Consider the following 20,772-nt stretch of genomic DNA (forward strand, 5'->3'; position numbering starts at 1 on the left):
TACAATAATACATACAGAGAAAAACCCAACAATCATATGACCCCTTATGAGCAAGCACTTTGGTGACAGTGGGAAGGAAAAACTCCCTTTTAACAGGAAGAAACCTCCGTCAGAACCAGGCTCAGGGAGGGGCGGGGCCATCTGCTCCGGTTGGTTGGGGAGAGAGAAGGAAGACAGGATAAAGACATGCTGTGGACGAGAGACAGTCTTTTCAATCTGACTGCAACTGCTGTCTTTAAAGAAAAACACCAGTCAATAGAGTGATGGCCATCCAACACACAGGAGGCCACTCTTTATTTAAACACCACTTCTCATGGTTAATAGCAATCAAAGCCAAGCCATCTAAACTGTACAACACTTTTCTAAGCTACAGTTAGGGTGCAGCACTGTAGAGATGAAACACTTTACTAGTCACAGTGAGTGCTTGGGTGAAAATCTCTTTTGCTGCTTTCCATCATAGTCTGCTGAGTTTTGTACTTCCTCTGTTGTGTGATGTCAAAAGGTTGTTTAACAATGATTGAAAATTGACAGAAATATGTGCTCTCTCTTTTCAGGCATCATAAAGGTGGGAAAGTGGAATCCTCTTCCCATTCACTTTTTGACTGATGCTCCAGAAGCAACAGTTGCTGACATGTTGATGGAGGTTTACCACATGGTCACATTACGCATTCAACTACAAAGGTCAGACTGTGTTTTGAAAGACAGATGTGAGAGGATGTTTTTTTTTTCTCATTCATTAGACTTTAGAACAAACTGTGTGCAGCACTGTAGCAGAGACTTGGAAGTCTGTATTTTATGGGTACAGTGTGTATGTGTGTGTGTGTGTGTGTGTGTGTGTTAGATCAGATACTTGGTCCACTGGGCTGCTGATGTCATTGCAGCTGATTGCAGTTCAGGAATTTACCATATATATCAAATTTGAAAGCAACAATATTGAAACACTAAAGTTCTATTTAAACAACCCGGTAGGGAATTATCTATTATCTGTCTCCGTCAGGGAGAGCCCGCGTGCCAGGAACTGTCGGATCCCGAGAAATGGTGAAGCAGAATCTTGATGGGTAGATAAAACCAGATAAACTCCAGATGAGAGGGTTATTATTGTTATTGTCTTGGCGCATACCAGCCAGGTTTGTTTACATGTTTATTCATGTATCCATGGAAAAGGCAGACGTTTCGCATGCTTCGTGCTCCGAGTTGAAATTATTTATTTGAGGTTAAAATTAAATAAAACCAGAAAGATTAAAAGGAGATAGACCCTAGATGGGAAGTAGTGGTTTGTGGTTGATGTTAATACATGATGCTTGGATTATGGTTGGGGTTATGTGTTCATTCCGGTTTACATTTCTTTTCTTGCTTAGAGTTACATGAGCAAATATGAATCTAATGGTGGCTTAGTTTAACATTAAACTACTTTTTAAATTTAAATCAACCTTGTAGGATTTAAACCAACCAGTCGTTGCCGATAAGTAATCTAACCCCTGACCTTATGTGTCAAAATAGGTGACTGTGACAGAAGAAAATGTGCTAACTGATACAAGTGCAAAACTACTTTTGTCTCCCTCTATAACCTACAGGTAGATGTGGAGGTAGGTTAGCGGTTGTTCTCCTGTCCTAAAATGAGCCTAACAAACTGATGTGTGGTTTTGGTTTGTTTAGTTTTTCAAAGCTGGAGGATCTGCCCTGCGAACAGTGGAACCATGCAACTGTCAGGAATGCTCTCAAAGAGCTTCTAAAGGAAATGAACCAAAGTACTCTGGCCAAAGAGTGTCCTCTATCACAGGTATGACTCACCAGAATGTAGCATCTCTACTGCGTCTTCATATCAAGAAGGAGTTAATCTGCATGCAAAAAGTGCTCTAAGTACAATGATCCTCTACAAGAGATACATGTATTTTAGTGACAAGCTCTTCACACACCCTGGCTACAGACAGCCCTCACGAGATCCATTTGGGCACATTTAGAAACAGCCACGAGCTATTGTTGCAAGCTTTTAATCAAACTCCACCCCAAAAGTTTAAGTCCCCAGCTGTATGTTTGGCCCTCTATCCTGGTCCTATTCTCACTCGTGTCTGAGAAGTGTTTGCATACTGTGTTTAAATGGATCTCTGGTGGGGGTGTCGATCACTGCATCAATTGCAAGCATATGTGTATGTGGCTGGAGATTCCCTCGCTGCACCGTACTGGCTCGAGTTTCCATGGGTGGCTTCCAGTCATGATTAATGTTTGTCTGTTTCTATTGTGTGTGCGCAAGAGTGCATGTTGTATGTGTTTATGTGTGCATGCCATGTGGTTGTTGCGTGAGTCTAAACATTTCATATTATGCTGGTTATTAATTATCTCTCCCCTCTTGTTCCCTCTCAGAGCATGATTTCCTCCATAGTGAACAGTTCCTACTATGCCAACGTATCCACTGCCAAATGTCAAGAATTCGGTCGTTGGTACAAGAAGTATAAAAAAATCAAAGGTGAGGCTAATAGAGTTTGAGCCAGAGTTCTTAAATCATCTGGTAGTTGGACCGGTGGCCAAGGAGTTGTAAAATGATTTCTGGAGTAAAATAATAAAAACATACAAATCTGTCTACTTTTCTGGTGAAATGATAACACAGTTTTACTTCTTCTGCAATATACTTTGAAATAAGTCACACAAGATTATCTGAGAGTGCAAACTCTTGAGCGAGAGCTGCAATGAAGAGCATTAAATGAGTGCTCCACTGATGCAACACTGCACTCCTATAACATTAAACGGACAAAAGATGATCGAAACCATTTTTTCAACATCTAATCCCACATTGTCTATAATGCAGCTCTGAAGACAGCAGAATTTTATAACTAGCTACTAAAAGGCCCAACTCACTTTTATTTTAGCCATGCAGCTACAACATATGTGAGCTACATGTAACCACACATCTTTATGGCAACCCTTGATACACCACATGAGGAGCGCAAGAAGCGTGACTGGTCAGCTTGGGCTGAGTTTCTTAAGCCATAGTAGAGAGGGACAGTAGCATAGGTGGGCGAAAAGGTTCAGTGGTTTATTCCAGAACGTACTTCTAGCAAAGACTTAACACTGCAAGCCATCCAGGCGCCACTTGCTCTCTATGTGAATAAACAAACACTCACACAAGCCCTGAATATCGAGAGCTTGCTCAGCATTCCAGCTGCTGGTGTGTCCAGCAAAAACTAATAAATAAAATAAAATTTTGGATACAAATCAGAGCAAAACCTTAGATTTGAGAAAGGATGAAGCCCTCAGTAACTCTGTCACTCTCTCGGTCAGGGTGTTGCAGGTTTGAAGTCACCCACAAGAGCCATTTTCAGCCTCCCACTTTCCAGAAAGATGCTCACAGGTTAGATTGTCGTAGCTAAAAGGTTCAGTTGACTGATTAGAAGCAGTAGATTAGTTCCATGAGGTCTGCCTTGGTAATGGGACCTATGCTAATGTTAAGTGTTAAATGTCAAGTCATTGTTAAAACAATTCTTACTATTATTTTGTCTCACAGTTATTAAAACAATTGTTGCTGCTATATCCAATATATATATAAAAGTATCACTTTTAATTGTTACAGCCTGACACAGAGTTATACATGCGTATCTGTGTTTAATATCTACAACTGGAGTCCAGTCCAACTTGTGAATCATGCATCTTAGAAGATGTGGAGGAGTAGAAATCAGGATGGCTTTATGTAAATGGTTACAGTGACACTGATTGGATGTGATATTCAGTCATATAGTCCCCATAATATCCCTTCTTTTACTTAACCACACCAGCTTGTCCCACTCCCAAAAGCTACATTATAATAATGTAATAATAACAGAATAAACACTAGGCCAGAAGAGGAGAGAGGATGTAAGAAGAAAGTGAGAGAGGATGGAGTTATGCCGGAGCCTGCTGCACTCCTGCTACGAGCTGGTGTTAAGTTACATTCAACATTTCCTCCATCAGTCCTGCTCCACAGATGTTGACATGACAGTTTCTTTAGAGCTGTTGTGGAGCTTTCAACCGAGAACCCATGACACAATCAGCATCATCACATGGAAATGTATATACTTACATTGATTTTTGGACACGTTAGGAACTTTAACTTTGGCTCAAAAGCTTAGCTCTCTTCTTTAAATGGATGCTGAGGCAAAGTCATAGCTTTACACCAGCAGCATCATGTCACTCTTCTGATCTTCCGTTTGTTTTGTTGAGCAGGAGATTACTTGGAGAAGATGTGGTCTGGACGAGATGCTGCTGACATAAAAAGTAAGGAATATAATCCATCTTTCTGACACTGTGCTTAAATGAAGATATTTATTTGAACACACTCTCTGATTATCTCCAGTTGAGAGAGACAACATGGCCGACTTCTGTGTGTTGGGCCAGAGACCTCCACCTCATCTGGCTGGCCTGGCACAGCTTGGTCACCTGGGAGCCAGCAGCCCCCTCCTCAAATCTCCAGATTCGCAGGCACCCTCCCAGACACCTCAGCAACCACCTCCTCCTCCTCCTCAGCAGCAGCCCTCACCTCATGGTCCCCTCCATCACAGCCCTCCTCTCCGTACAGGGCAGGTGCCTCCTCCTCCCCCACCTCCGCCGCCTGGTGCCCTGCAGCCCCTGCTGGGCCCAGGTGGACTGCTCTCTCCTCAACTTTCCCCGCAGCTGGTACGGCAACAGCTCGCCATGGCCCACCTCATCAACCAGCAGCTAGCCGTGAGCCGCCTGCTGGCTCACCAGCACCCTCAAGCTCTCAACCAACAGTTTCTGAACCACCCGCCAATCCCACGTGGTTCATCCAAAGCTGGCGGTGACCACCCTGGAAGCAACCCCTCTGCTTCTGAAGTCTCCTCTGAAATCTACCAGCAGGTCAGGGATGAGCTGAAGAGAGCTAGCGTGTCCCAGGCTGTGTTCGCCCGTGTGGCTTTCAACCGTACACAGGTAGGAACGCAGAGAAAGGTCAAGGCTAAGGAGTCAGGAGAGGAAGTTGTAAGGGGAAAATGAGAGGAAGAGGAGGAAGGCGATGTGCTAGAGAAAGGAAATCAAGTTTCTAGTTGAATAAAACGTATGCAGAGGTTTTTAAATCTGAAAACTGAAATATGGCATTCAATGGCGATAATCCGTCAGACGAGACCAAAAATACCCACACACATTTCTTACATTATATGGATCATATCAGGTGAGAAGAGGTTTACTGGGTAGAAACAAATGCCAGTTGCCCTCACTGATCTGATTTTCACAAACACACACACTCACAAAAAGAACTCGGCTAATTTATGGTCACCCACCTTTTGGTATTTTTGGTGGGCTTATCAGAAGCGTGGCTGGGTTGCTCGCTGCGTCATTCAGTCTCCTCCTCCACCTTCGCAGCAGCACAAACACCTGATGCATTCAGGCTGTGCTAAACTGGTTACTGCACGGCCCATTAGATCAAAGTAATGGGAGGTGGCTCATAGACCTATTGGTCTAGAGGCCAGGTGTTTTTCACTGGTGCATCACTTTGTGGTAGGTAGCCTCTGTATTTGAGAAGCTCAAACCAATATACAAATACTTTAAAGTGTCTCGTTGTACGTTTATACGAGAAAACAAGCAGCTTCAAAGTGATTTACATTTGACAAAATCTATTTTGCAAGTCAAAATGATAAACATGTCATTGTGTCAGCTTAATAAAAGTGAGGATTGTCTAGTTTTGAACATTTGGTTTAGAGGTTTTTTTAACAAAAAAATTCTGGTTACTTTTGATATGCATTTGTGAAATAAAAGGAAAAAGCAAATTGCCAGTCTGGGTTTAAACAAAGAAGCCAAACGAGTCCAAGAATAATATTAATGGAGCTTCAACAGTGCACTTGAAGCATGGGAAAGGGACCATATATTTAAATTTTCCATGCTAGGGAGATGCAATAACATATCCTGCTGTGTGCGTTTGTGTTGGTCAGGGCCTGCTCTCAGAGATCCTGAGGAAGGAGGAGGATCCTCGCACGGCCTCGCAGTCTCTGCTGGTGAATTTGAAGGCCATGCAGAACTTCCTCAACCTGCCTGAGAGCGAGCGAGACCGAATCTACCAGGAAGAGAGAGAGCGCACCATGAACCCTTCGGTCGGCCTTCCCCCCTCCAACTCCTCCAACCCCGGCGCACCACGCCTTTCACAGGTTAGTGTGCCCAACGGGCCATAAACTGCTGTTGCCATAGCAGTGCATTGAGCGAGAAAACAGCGGTGTTTTGTATGAGTAATCATATGTGATGCTAACATGCCTTGTGTCATGTATGAGCTTAGAAAGTGTGGGAGAGGAGCTTGGAGGACCAGAAAATCCCAGATACCTGGGCCTCAATCTGGAAGAACAAGGCCAAGATCTGTAACTCTGTGAGTTATCTACCATCTTTAACTTGCCCTCACAAAGTAGACTGCAGCATGTCATGTGCTTCATCCTAAAACCTGCGCTGGGATTTGAAAGTTTTTATCTTAACAAATTCCATTTATAATGGAAAACAGCTTCAAAGCCATCAGAGGGACATATTGTAAACATAAAGGACATTATACAGTATTTGGAAATTTCCTTCCACAAGCACGTGGAGCAACATCAGTGATAAGAAGTACCCCTGATGTCAGGACAAATGCCCATTCATGGATCTGGGTGAATTGGTGCGCTATTCTTATTATGGCTATGTAAAATTATCTCAGCATCGTTTACACTGGGGGAATGTAAGCTAGCTGGTCTCTACATGTCTTGTGGATGACTTCAAACGTTGTGTATACAAGCTTTCTGAGAGCCAATACATGTTCATTCAAACAGAAACAACAAAGAAAGACAAAAGAGGAGGACTTAATGACTTTGATCTGTAAACACAACTCATGTGGGGACATGCGCTGCAGATGTGCAGCTGATGCTTGTACTGGGAACACTGCATGTCTGTTCTCAGAGCGACTTGGCCTGATCATCAGCTGATAACCTCTCCTCATATGTGTTTGTTTTTGTGGTTAAATTTCATAGTAGATTCATAAAGTAAATAACAAGCCTTAAACAATACGCGGTACGCCTCTGTGACTGTTTATCAATCATCTTGTTCTGTCGAAGCACAATAAAGTTCCTTTTTAAAAAATTGTGCTCTGCATTACATCATTATCCTGTCTCCCAGCCCAAGCCGCCTGGCCCGCCCTCTGACCTCCCGCTGAAGCTGGAGTCACTGGTCAACATTACATCAGGCATCTATGATGAAATTCAGCAAGAGATGAAGCGAGCCAAAGTGTCCCAAGCTCTGTTCGCAAAGGTGGCGGCCAACAAAAGCCAGGTGAGGAGACTGTTGGGGAAAAAAAGCCTACAAAATGACTTAAAGTGTTTGTTTTTCTTTAAACTCCAGGTCAGATTCCAAGTGCAGTCACATATTTATATGTCCTGCGATAGCGTAGCTGATATTTTTTGTACCCTGTGAGTTAGATAGTCAACTTGTTAGTGATCATCACGATTGAACCAAGATGATTTTAATTAATAACGATTTATTACAAACTACAAAAGTTGTGGGACTGAGTAGAGCCAGCAAAGCTGGTACTCTGCCGGTAGCACAATCTAAATGTTCATCAGCTGTTTCACCATCACTTCAAACCGGACGTGTGTGATCAGTTATGTTCTTAAAGCTCTGGTGACATGATGTTTGACATTAACACTGGCTGCAATTATTTATACCTCTATTGTTTTTTTTAAATTTTGAATCTTGGATGCATGCATTAAGATATTATTTATATTTATATGTATTTACTTCTAATTTTTGGATAAAAATGAAAAAGGAAACACTTCAGTTTTTGCTTCTTGGTCTTAATTTCAGACCACGATGACTGAAACAATAATAGGAATTCTTTAAAAAAATAGTTTTTTAAATTTGTAGCAACTTGATGTTGCAGGATGTGACTCACATGTGATGTAGGTGGTCTATAAAGAAGGCTAGACAACATGTATACAGTATGTGCGTTGCTTTTGTGTGTATTTAGCGAGGTACCCCTGGTTGGTGGGTCTGGGGGTGGCTGAGGGTCATGGCTCACTGCACCCATCTGCTGCAGCTGGCCAGCGAGCAAGGACAGCAAGCAAGCGGGGGAGAGAGAGAGAGAGAGCGAGAGATGATCAGGCTATTAGCGGTGCATGCTGCCCGAGGTGGCTGGTTGAACACAACAGCTGGTGTCACAAACTGAACCAGTCTAGCAGATATAATTGAATCTTCTCCGTCTCTCCTTCCCCCGTCTTCCTTTACCTCACACATCCTGCATCCTTCCAACTTTTACAACTTTTTAGTTTAATTCGAGCTTCCCTCCCCGGGGTGGAGGGTGTCAGGTTAGGCAGTCTCACGATCTTGTCTGTGCTTGTCGCAGATGATGTGGTTGTGTCAGCCTCGTTGAGCCGTGACTCTCAATGGGGGGGTGGGGTGGGATGAGAATGCTATAGATCTCAGCCAAGGACGAGGTGCTAAGTATCTTTGATTCTCGTTCATGATCGAGTGGAGTGGAGCACATTGACAGACGGATTGGCGCAGCTTCACCACTCTGTTGTGAAGAGAGCTGGCTGTGAAAGCAATGCTGTTAGTTTATGGGTGAATTTGCATTCCCACCTTCATCTTAGCCGTAAGCTCTGCATACTAATCAAAAGAATTAGATTGTAGATGTAAGCAGATGAAATAAGTTTCCTCTAAAGGGTACCTGGGCTCTTCTTTAGGGAGCTTGGGGTTCAAAACACACATCAAAAGGAACCAACAGATTTAGTTCAGGCATCTGATCAGGATGTCTTCTGGGTACTTGCTGAGTGAGGTGTTTCCAATTTGTCCTGCCAGGAGGAGGCCCTAGGGCTGAGAGAGATGCTGGAGAGATTATGTCTCTCAGTTGGCTTGGGAACACATAGGAGTTGGTGGCTGTGGAGAGGCAGATCTGCTTCCACTGCTGTAACCCAGACTCAGATAATGGATGAATAAAGTCATTCATGTCTCTCTCAGTTGCCACTTGTCATGCTCATCCCCGCTGCCACTTTCCAAACAGAGTAGATGCAGAGACATCTACTCTGCGTGCACGTGTGTGAGAGAGAAAGGTCGTAAAAAATTGCATAACAATTCTTTCTCACTGTGTATGACACAGTAGCAGAAGTCATCCCTGTCAGCTATCACACAGTCCACACTTCCTTTCTTTTTAACCTCACCTCCCCCCCCCCCCCTCCCCCCCCCCCCCCCCCACGCATACATCTTTGTCTCCTCTTCAGGGCTGGCTGTGCGAGCTACTTCGGTGGAAGGAGAATCCCAGCCCTGAGAACCGCACTCTGTGGGAGAACCTGTGCACCATCAGGAGGTTCCTGACGCTGCCGCAGGCCGACAGAGATCTTGCGTACGAGGAGGAGTCCAGACACCATCACAGCGAGAGGCTGCACACCGTCCTCCACATGCCACAGGACACACAGGTAAGTGTTTGCATGTGGAGGTAACGTGCACCTCAACGCTCCATATCCAGATGCGGTATACAATGAGTGGATTTTATTTACAGCTGGCACAAAGACGGTGTCTCTAGTAAACACACTGAACAGATTTCCTGCACATCAACTCATCTCATAATATTTACAACTTGAAATCGGGAGAAAGTGCTTGGTCTTCATACCTACAAACACGTGTGTCCTAAATTCTATTTTTGATGGATTACTCGATTATTTCAGAACTGTTTCTTTAAAACATGGCCACCCCTTCTAATTACAATCCCCTAAAAAGTACGCAGATATGAATGTGCTGAACACACAGTACGGTATAAACACTGACTGTTAAGGATGACTAAGATGCTGTAAAGAATGATATTAGAAATAGTTGTTACTGAGCTCCATTTTCATGGCACTTCTCACGTATTAAAACAGATGGAAGTGTATTCCTCTACCTTCAGAGACCAAACCTGTCATTATTATTGAGTCATTATATTTATTTAATCTAAGTTTGCTCAGTGCTGTTTGATCTTGTGATGGGTGCACATGTGTTTGTGTGTCCTTGTGTGCCCCAGTGGAATGAAGAGTAAACAGAGTTGCTGGGTGGTGTGGCACTGGAGGAAATGCCCCATTAGTTTTTGAGGAGGGAGGCAGAGGCTGAAGGAGGCTTGAGAGAGAAGGGAGATCGATGGAGGAAGCACAGAAACATGTTGGCATCTTTGGTTACTGTAAGCGCTCCAGTTGGACACACGCTGAAGCCGCCCCACCTAACTTTATCTGCATGCCTGGGTTTTGCTTTTTCTTCTAGTGCAAAGCTTAAATAAATTAGAAATGTAAGTCAAGTCCAATTAAAAAGTAGGATAGCACTTTATAATACGGCCCATGACTAAGGTCTTTATTTCTCTGTAATTAAATTGAATTTAGGTGTATTTTATTTCAAAGAATAATGCAGTTATATTAACATGCAGATGCTTAAAGGTAGTATAAAGGGGTAACAAAGCAACAGTTATGCTCTAAATCTAATTAAGTAGTCCTCAGTAATTTTAAGTATTTTACAGGAAGGAGACAGAAATTATACGGAAAGCAATTTCAAGTATTTACTTTTAATTTTAGGTACAGCATAACAAATTTCACTGGTGTGTAATGAACAGGTAATGTTGTGCAATATTTTTCGTATTATGGTGTGAGTTAAACGTGCCTTCATTATTAAATCTTTTTTAATCCATGAAGGATTTTCCATTCATCAGTCGTCATTTTACACTCAGGCTGTTTTGTACATTACTTACAGTATAATTATTCTCTTCTTTTCCTGTAAAATACCCAGTTATGCGAGGTAAAGTCACAGCATGACATGACCCACGCCCCGAAAAGAACTGTGTACTTATGGTGTCAGATAAAATGCACTTATAGCTTAATTATTTCCTGACTTGTAGCCCCCCCCCCCATTCTAATTATGCATTAAGTTGCAGGCCTTCCACAGCATGTCTTTATCCTGCCTTCCTTCTCTCTCCCCAACCAGTTGGAGCAGATGGCCCCGCCCCTCCCTGAGCCTGGTTCTGCTGGAGGTTTCTTCCTGTTAAAAGGGAGTTTTTCCTTCCCACTGTCACCAAAGTGCTTGCTCATAAGGGGTCATATGATTGTTGGGTTTTTCTCTGTATCTATTATTGTAGGATCTACTGTACAATATAAAGCGCCCTGAGGCAACAGTTGTTGTGATTTGGTGCTATATAAATAAAATTGAATTGAATTGAAAGTATCGATAAAAAATATATATTTATAAATAGTGCCACGATCCAGTGGCGACAGCCTCTATCAGTTATATAGTTATATTTAATGTAGGAGCGATGCCACAGCATGCAAACCCTGTATACATGCCTGTGGTTTACCATACTTGACTCCAGAGGAGGAGCTTGTTGGTACATGAAGGTATCTGTGTTTATGTTAATGTTGAACCTGCCTAACACAAACACCCCCGTTCCCCCTTTCTTGCTTGAGGTAGAAACATCAAGCAGCTGATTATAATTTAATTTTAAAATGCAAACATGAAAAGGTTCAAATTCCCCAAAATGTTAAATCGGTGTAATGTCCAGAGAAGCAACAGGAAGTGTGTCACTTCTTCATCACCTGACCTCGCTGAAAAGAGGTGGAAGATCAGGTTCGACGGTAGAAACAGGATTCACTGCTTGGACTGAGTCTAGGTCCTCTGGTTGAACCCGCCAGCTTACTCTGCCCACAGCCCCCGTCACCACCAGCTCCAAAGCTATTATAGCCCACATATAGTACATACCATATGCCATAAATCAAAAACAGGCCAATGCTCAGACTTCCCATTTGGTATTGTGACATGAATCCTACACGGCTTGCTTTGCAGCTCCACCCACCTTCACTCTACCACCAAGCCTTTTTTCTCTCCTCCCAATTCAGAGCTTTGTATTAAAGACTGATGGGAAGATGCAAAGGAAGCTGTGGTGGCACCATTAAAACATTCCTCTACTCCTCTCGGCAAAGTCTAAAAATAAAATTTTCACTCATAAACGCCTGTGTAATAACCCTCCCACCCCCCACACAACCCCAACCCACCCTCACTCCCACCCCAAGAGACACAGGGAGAAGAACTGTGGTGAAACGCTGGTGATTTATTAATCGGAAATGAGGTGTGTGTGTGTGTTCATGTTGCTGTCTTGAGAGCCCCCCCCTTCCCTGCTCTGTCCCAGATGAAGCCCTCCACCAACCACAGGCTCCAGCCAGCCTGCCACCACAGACCACACATGTGTCCCATCTGCCACACATACACACAATCTCATACTGATAGTTGATAATGTGAGCACTCTGTTGTGTTTGGACAATAAGAAGGTCTCTAAAACTGTAACAACCAACCCCGGGATACACATGAAAAATGAACGCGGTGCTGCTCTCTGAAGCAAATGTTCACATACCAGTGAGTGTGTGTGTGTGCGTGTGTGTGTGCGTGCTTTGTACTGGACTGTATGTGCGGTACCATGCTAGCGGCTCTGTGTGAGCGTGTCTATGAAGTGTGCAGGTGCTGTAAGAGTGTGTTTGTAACTTCAGCGAGCATCACATTTCTTCATGACTGACACAGCCCCAGCGTTGGCTCTGCAGCTCTCACTCACATGGCTCGAGCAGTTAAGTGCGTCCCACAGCTAATTTGGCAGAGTTTGCCCTTATAAATAATTACTTTATTGTTTTTGCTAAATTGATTTCTGCTGCAAGTCTGGAGGTGTTTATGTGTGTGCATGTATGACCGCTCACAGTGGCCGAGACCCCAGGAGTGGTGGACTAGAATCAGAAGTTACAAGCCTTCCTCCACTCATTGTGTCTCGCTTTAGCCCAGCGGTGCTTAATTCCAAACCCCCCAAAAAAATCGCTCCTGTTTTCTGTCTCGTCAAAGCGGGGCCACTTCATAGAATGTGTCAAATGCCACGAGTCTGGCAAATATTTGAAAAATATATACAAAAGTATTTTTTTTGAAAAGAAACATCATAAATGCTCCAGACTTGTCAAAGTTAAGATCGTGTCATTATGTTTTAAACTTGCAGTTATTATCACAATCTTTTGAGAGTGAAAAAAAGATTTTTGAATATTCTATAACAAACTGCCCTTTTCTTTCTCCAGTCCTCAACTGAAACCTGAGTGTTAATGTTCTTTGGAAAGAAGTGATCATAATGTAACACAGCTTCCAAAAAAGGAGGTCAAAGTTCATCTTAAGCATCTTCATTATTTTGTACTTTTTTATGTTTTCTAAAATTTCCAGACGTGTAGATTAACTGTTTATTTTCTATCACTTTTGAACTTGAGTTGGTCAAACTCTGTCTGTTCTTTGAATGATTGTGGTTCATTAACAATGCAAATAGATAAATAGTCACTTGTAGGACAAAGGCTGACTTGCGCTTCAGACAAAGCCTCAATTTTTAATCCAGGTTTTCACTTAAATCTTTCAAAGACTCAGGTTTGCTACACTGGCTCTGCTGTAATTATAAAAAATATAACAGTGAACACTTCTGTGTGAAATCCTCCAAACAATACTTAACTGTGAGATTTCAGGCCAGCAAAGCTGCAAGAACTGAAATCTTCCCACATAAGCTCTGGGGCAGGAGTGTCAAACATAAGGCCCGGGGGCCAAAATCTGCCCATTGGATTACTATGAAAAATGTAAAGGACAACGTAAATCTTAGACTTTTAACTGGATTTTCACAATTTTTACAGCTTTTCCTGCTGATGGTATTTCATACCACACAAAATTATTAAATTATTTCTGTAATAATATTTGTTTCTGTAATGATAATATTTCTATAATAATACAATTCAAGGCCAAAGTGTTGTGACAGATTTCTTTACTACAGCAAACATGTCTTTATCATGTGGAAATATATATAATATATATATTAAGATATCTCATTGATTAAATGTGTAGTTACATTTGTGTACAGTGACTGTGGCCCACGATGTAAAATGAGTTTGACGTTCTGAATCAGAGCTATTTTTGAGCTGTCTTTGCACACAGAACTATGCAGGGAATCATATTCTGATTGTTGAAAGAAATGAACGCTTTTTTGGGGAAATGATTGATAAACTCATTACCATATTATGAAAGATATCATGCACATTCTTAACTCACTTGTTTTACTAGTAGGACAAATTGTTTTGCAAAAAAATTGTGAAAATATGAGCATTAGATAAGAAAAACACAGGGCCCATTCCTGGGTTGTCACGGTGATTTAGTACTGCAGAGCCATTAAAACCGAGGGTCTCGAGGTGATGTAGGTATGTGGTGTTTAAAACAATAGTGATCTAAATGGGGACACTAGACAAATACAAACTGACTTATGGGTCAAGCCTGTGCACTGGACTGTACGCTTTAATGAAACATCAATCTTCATTGGACCCTCCCTGCCTGATAAACGCCCTCCATTTTTCTAAACTCCACACCCTTATTTTGTAACACAAGTTTTCTGTAAAAAATAAAAAATAAAAAAAATCTCCAAACCCAACCTAATGCCAAAACAGCCTCAATGACATCACCAGGCATTATTTTTTCCTAGAGCTGGGAAAGTTCCCACCAGAGCCGTGACACAACTGATTTCACCAGCTGAGCAGTGCTGATGATGAGTAAACTGATCTCAGTGTGTGAAACAATAGATTCTCTGGACCGTAAAAAGCAATGGTACCCATACCTTCATTTGGTGTAGACAATAAAATAGCAGCATTTCCTTTAGCTGCCTCAGTTTTAAGCGACAGCTAAATTACTTAGCATGCTGGCTCACTGTTACGACTTACTGGAAATAAAACAGAACCACCTTTGACATAATTTCCTATTACAGAAAGTCAACGAGTGTGTCCTGTCAACGAGTTGTGTAAGCTTTTATATTTCTGACTTCCATTGGACAACACGTGCTGCTGTTCACTGACACCAACTGTTGTGATCAGCTGTCACAGAGTTCCACAAAATTAAACAGCAGGAAAAAAACTGCCAAGAGATTAAAAAAAAGGACTGTACAAATAAAGCGTAGGTCTATAGTCGACTCTATTTGCTTGCTTTTACTCTGTTAAAAAATAACACTAGAGCTTTGAAGCAAAGTCTAGCATCTTATGTCTAAAATCTTACTGAGTTTCCATAACAATTTAATGCAATAAAAATCATCATGTTGTTTTGTTTTTGGTAAATGTCGAGTTATAACTTTTCCCCACTGATAGAATCCAGCTCAAGTTAGATGTCTTAAAGGAAACAGTTAAATGATCTCTGCGTAACATCCAGAGAAAATACTTTTATTATCAGTTATCACTTAATGATTGTTTTGGCCTCTAGCAGATGAGTTTGACTCCACGACCTGGCCAGGGTGTTTGCCTGTTCTCCCCGTGTTTGCGTGGGTTCTCTCCGGGTACTCCGGGTCCACATGTTAGGTTAACTCCTGATTCCAAATTGCCCATAGGTGTGAATGTGAATGGTTGTCTGTATCGCTCTGTGTTAGCCCTGCATCAGGCTGGCAGCCTGTCCAGAGTGTACCCTGTGTCTCACTGGGATGAGCTCCAGCCCCCCCGCAACCGTGATAAGTGGAGGAAAATGGATAGATGGATTAGTGGTTAGTTAGAGAACATTTGCAGAACAGTTTGTGTCATCTAACTGTGGGCGACCGCAGCCAACTGTTAGCGACAAAAGCAAACATCAGAAAGTTTTGGTGCAGCACCCACTCTGCCACTGATTTCACCCAGCAACAGCTAGCGGCCTCTGGCACCCACTCACCAACATGTCAGGGAATATACTTTTTTCCCCCAGTAAGCAGATGATACTGAGGTCGTCAGGTGATCAATTTCCAGGCCTGTATGACCTGTACCGTTATGGAGAAAATCAATAGCATTTGTCATACACAAGTCAGATTACACAGGTTTACTTTGTTATACAAGTTAGCATCATGGATCAGGGATTTGATGAGGTAGCCAGCTAGCATTTCCGCTCAGATATGATTCTATTACCATTAATGTAAACAAGCAAAAGCTACCTAGGTAGCCCATTAGTAAGTGGCATATCTGTTCCATCCATGGTGATGGTTAATTCATAACATTAGCAGATAAAGTAATTTTATAACGACAGTTTTCATGACTAAACTAGTCCCACAAATCATGTTACAATCTTTCAAACACTGTCAATAAAAACGGCTTAATAATAGAAAAAAATACAACCAAACACACATTCATGCAGATCTAGCACTGCAAAATATGAAAATAATTGTACGATAAATGATAAAGCAGCATTTTTCAGTTTGTTTGTGTAGTCTATTCATTTCACTTCCAGACAACATATCTGCCTCTCTCTTTTCCTCCTGGTTTGTCTCTCAGTCTTCAGTGCATCCCGGTGGCCTCACTCACTGTTGCAGGGTGGAGTTTGGGCTTTTTGGCAAACCACAATTAAGTTAATTGTTTAATTGCAGATAAATGGAATGAATACCACACACACAGTTTGAATGAAAAAAAGATGCGACAATGCAAGTGCGTGCATGTGTATACACATGACCCCAGCGCTCAGTGACATTACGTGTATACAGTTTTTCATCAAAGAAACATTATTATACCAAAAAAAAGTAATGTGCAGTGACTCATCTACTCCATTAGTCCGGATCCAGTCTCCATGAATCGCAACCACACACACTTCTTTAAATGCAAGAGTGAAAGAGACAGACAGAGACAGAGATGGAGGGAAAAGGGGGAAAATAAAAAACACACTGATTAACAGGAAAGGTGAAGTCATGCAAAAAACCAACAGAAAAGTGATTTTTCCTTCATTACATATTTATCTCTGTGTTAATGCCGTCTCTTGTGGTCACCCCCCCCCCCCGCAACCAAACACACACACACGCATACACAACAAAACACACACAGACAGAGAGCGAGAGTTAGCGGTCCTGCAGGACCAAAGCTCATTAAGGGGAAGATGAATATTTCATGTTCTATAATTCTTTCATAGTTCTGCGTCGTAATTTGCCTTGATTTACGTTTAAAAGAAAACTTTTTCATTTCACTGCAGTGCACTCACGGCGCTGCCAGAAGAGCGAGAGAAAGACAGAGAGAGGGAGGGGAGAAGTGAGAAGGAAAGAGAGAGAGGGGGGGATGTTTTTCAGGAATATTGAATCATGCCACAAGAAGAGCTGGTCTGGCGCTGGGCTCCAGTGCTTGTGGTTTTGGGAGAGCAGGGCTGTATTGTGTTGCTCTGAAGTGACATGTAGTCCTTTCCAACGTTTAATGGTGAGAAGTAGGCAAGCTGGACTGCATGGGAAGGGGGACTAAAGGTGAAACGGGCCAAATAAACTGTAAACTTTTAAGAATAATTGTAGCATAATCGAGATGACGTCTGACATGTTACGTTTGGTGAATATTTCTGTAAATTTGCTCATTCGAAAATGGGACAGCAACTCTTTACCCGAGTAAAGGCTTCTCTGGTGAGTTTATACTCTCACTTGTGAATTTCAAGTCTTTTTTAAATACTGTATCATGTTCAATATGTCAATTATGTTCCCTATTAGAAAAACAGGAAGGATAAACCAGTGCACGTTACTGAGCATGCAGTATACGCTGGTTTCTCGGTCAGATCATAAAGCACAATTTTTAATAGTCTATATTCAGAACGATGCTACAGTGGTCGTGTAAACAGCTAAATCGCTCACGTTTAAAAAAATGCAAACTAAAGCCGGGTTCATGTTGCACTGCTCGGTACCACTGAATGCATGCATCTTAGCATTTTGGTTCCTTTTCATGTACTTTTTCATATGTTGCATACTGAATTTTTCCGACACTGAATAGTAGCCAAGTTGATATCTACAACATCAGACTTCTGGATGTCACAGTGGGTGTTTTCCTAAAAACAGGATCAGGATGCTGTATCAACACATCACGTTCTCCACTGGAGACCATGTTCATATGTTTCTGTTTCTTACATGTATGGACCGCTGCTGTTTTCTTTGAGCCTGTGACCACCACAGTCTTTTCCTGACCTTAACAGAGTACAACAAGTCCTCATTTAGTTATGACCATGATCTTTCCCTGCCCTTAGACGTGTGGGTTTTAAACCCAAACCATGATCTTTCCCAAACTGTAACCCAGTACTTTTGGTCCCTAAACTTAACTAGATCATTACCAGAGAGGTGGCTGCCTTGTGAATCATTATTGTGAACTTCATATGGCAATGAAAAATGATGGGTAGTTGGGCAATGAAAAGCATTTTAGCAGAACTTCTTTGCCTGTGATCTACAACGATTCCAGCTCCCCCAGTTAGTCTAGGTAACTAACCCCATACTGTAGGTCAGTCCCCTATGACACATGACCACGGCTTGCTGTTTTGATTTTCTTTTCAGTTTTAGCTTTTAATTACCTTCGCCAAAAATTGGTGAAATAGTGGAGCTCAAGAAGCAAAGACACAGAGGGTTAGACTGAAGTCGTAAAAAAGTGGAAAATGCAATAGGCAATCAAAACAAATCGAGTCGAAACTAGTTTTTAGGAAAAATATACAACAAAAAGGGTTTGATCATGATACTGAACTGCTCAAAATTCAACTTGGATCCTAATTTATTATAAATGGTAAATCAAATTTGGTGTGGTACAAACATTTATTTTAAATACTGAATCAGGGCTTGCAGAAAGTAGTTAGAGAGTGGTATAGGTAGAGGACACGGGGAGGTGGGAGCAGGGGTTCCTGGCATCTATGAATTTTTGGAGTCGTGTTGGGTTGGCAGGGACTCGCTTCATTAGTGTCCTGAAGCATTAGAAGTGAGTAGAGACGTGGAAAGGAGGTAGAGACAGAAAAGCTTCAGGTATGACAGAATAAGACAACAGATAAGAAGCATTTGGAGGTGAACTTTGAAGGAGCCCTGTGTGCTCGCCTCTGCTTTCAAACATCTCCATTATAACATGTAGGAGTCCAGGCTCCTCTGTCAATGCATGCATGTGCGGCCCCTGATCCGAGAGTCCCTGCCGTCAGCTCAAATAAGCATAGAAATGATGAAGGTCTGTGTGGGAGTGTGTTTGGGGTGGTAGGTTTCACAATCCCCTCTATGGTTTACCCTCAATTTAGCTATTAAGTGTCTCAGTATGTTTGTATGGGGGATATTTGTGGCTGTGTGGTCCTCATTAGAACAGGGATAGACTCTTTTTTTTCTCTCTCTTTTCGGTCTTTGCCTCTAACTTTGTATTGCTAGCCTGTCGCATTCTTACAGTCTTCTGTTTTTTTCTTCAATATCTAAAACCGTCAATTTGAAAAATGGCAAAATAAGGAAAAACCTACAGAATTCCTGTAAATGCCCCCCCCCCCCCCCCCGCAGAAATAAAGCCCCAGAAATGAAATCGGAGCAATTTCATGGTCTGGCCTGCCCTCGATATTATTTAAGTAATACCCTGTTATTATTGAAAAGAGGGAGAGAAAAGTGAATGACTATTATCTTTATGTGGGTCCTTTAATTTTAATGCGCCACAGATTTATAGCTGGGCATTCCAGTGGGGAGGCCCCTCCCTGCTCTTAAAGTGAGCGGGCGGGACAGAACCGCAACGCTCTCACAACAGCCACTACCTTCTGACAAACAACCAAAGTCCCCACGTTCCCTCCAAACACTTCATCCGGCCCTCCTCAGTGCTGTCACACGGCCGTCAGGCCCATCCTGACAGCCAGAGGATCCTCTCTGCACAAGCTCCGCTTTTCTACGTATTTCTACTGCAGCTCTCTGTACACATAAATCCTGCTAAACTTTGAGCTCTTTGTGCCATAACCTGGATTACTGAATAATCTGAGTTGATAAAAACCCAGGTACACTTGCACCAGCTGTTCAAGCAGCAATAGTAGAAGTTTTGTTTTTGTTTTTTTCTTTGTTTTTGGTTCATCAGGCTGCGTTTGACACAATGTCTTCATTTTATATGAAAGCAAAAATCAACCAGATCAGATTTAAGAACAGATCAATAAACAGGCAGCCAGTCTGGAGGCTTCTCCTGACGAGTAACTATAACAAGGAAAAATTTGTTTTTAGCATGATGTGTATGAAATACTCCTAAAAATAGCCTCTATGATTAAATGAGCACAAAAGCAGTGCTAATGTACTTTGATCTTACAGTGACTAAGTTAATGTGCTGAAGCATTTTACAATGAATATGCTTTTTTAAACTCTTGTTTACCCCTTTATTAAAAGAGAAGTTCTAAAAGAGAGCCAGCGTATATTGTATATGAAATATTGATAGATTATTGAATACTTGTTATAAATACAAGTCTAATCAAGTAAAAGATAACATGAAGTTTTTCAGTTCCTCGATTCTGGAGCTCTTTTGTTCATAAATATGGTGATGATACCAATTCCCTATGTTATCAAGTAACAGCAGTTCTGTTGGTGTGTCCGTTTAATAGAGTGTCAGTTACAGTCTAATGAAGTTAATTGTTTTGATTCTGCTCTATCTCTATCTGCTGTTTTTTGGTATCTTATATGTTCTTCTGTTGAGTTTCTGTTCATTTACTCTCACAAGTTTTCCTCCTTGTGTTTCCTGTCCTCTACTATCAAACTACAACAATAGCTGCTTTCTGCTGACCTTATCTAAGCACCAATCGCAGATGATGACTCCTTTGTCCTCATTCCCCCTCTACCCTCTGCCCTCTGAGGCTTTGAATTTGCTGGTTAAATAGTGATTGGGTCTCATAAGTTTGTAAATAAGAGACTTCCTGGCAAACAGGTGGTTGGCGTTTTACTAGAGCTAATCTTACACACATTAGGTCAAAGGTAACCAGGATGCATTGGTGTTTGAATGCCAGCCTTGGAGCAGCTTAATAGACCGTGACACTGTGAGCACTTGTTCTCACCCTGTGTTCACCTTGCAGCCCTGGCTA

At 42.0% G+C, this 20,772-nt stretch overlaps 1 protein-coding gene across 2 annotated transcripts in view; it reads left to right on the plus strand.

Annotated features, from left to right (window-relative positions):
* The window catches only part of satb2 (SATB homeobox 2), a 50,631-nt gene that overhangs the window by 26,303 nt on the left and 3,556 nt on the right, over positions 1-20,772 (plus strand). For both annotated transcript variants that reach the window (XM_084907967.1, XM_084907968.1), the window contains exons 4-12: positions 555-681; positions 1,657-1,780; positions 2,362-2,464; positions 4,195-4,245; positions 4,325-4,917; positions 5,913-6,125; positions 6,251-6,337; positions 7,111-7,263; positions 9,207-9,401. In XM_084907967.1, the coding sequence (XP_084764093.1) occupies positions 555-681; positions 1,657-1,780; positions 2,362-2,464; positions 4,195-4,245; positions 4,325-4,917; positions 5,913-6,125; positions 6,251-6,337; positions 7,111-7,263; positions 9,207-9,401 (1,646 nt within the window). The remainder of the gene's footprint in view (positions 1-554; positions 682-1,656; positions 1,781-2,361; positions 2,465-4,194; positions 4,246-4,324; positions 4,918-5,912; positions 6,126-6,250; positions 6,338-7,110; positions 7,264-9,206; positions 9,402-20,772) is intronic.

This window comes from Perissodus microlepis, chromosome 16 (genome assembly GCF_051167445.1).
Source record: "Perissodus microlepis isolate ML-2025 ecotype Zambia chromosome 16, ASM5116744v1, whole genome shotgun sequence".
Lineage (NCBI taxonomy): Eukaryota > Metazoa > Chordata > Actinopteri > Cichliformes > Cichlidae > Perissodus > Perissodus microlepis.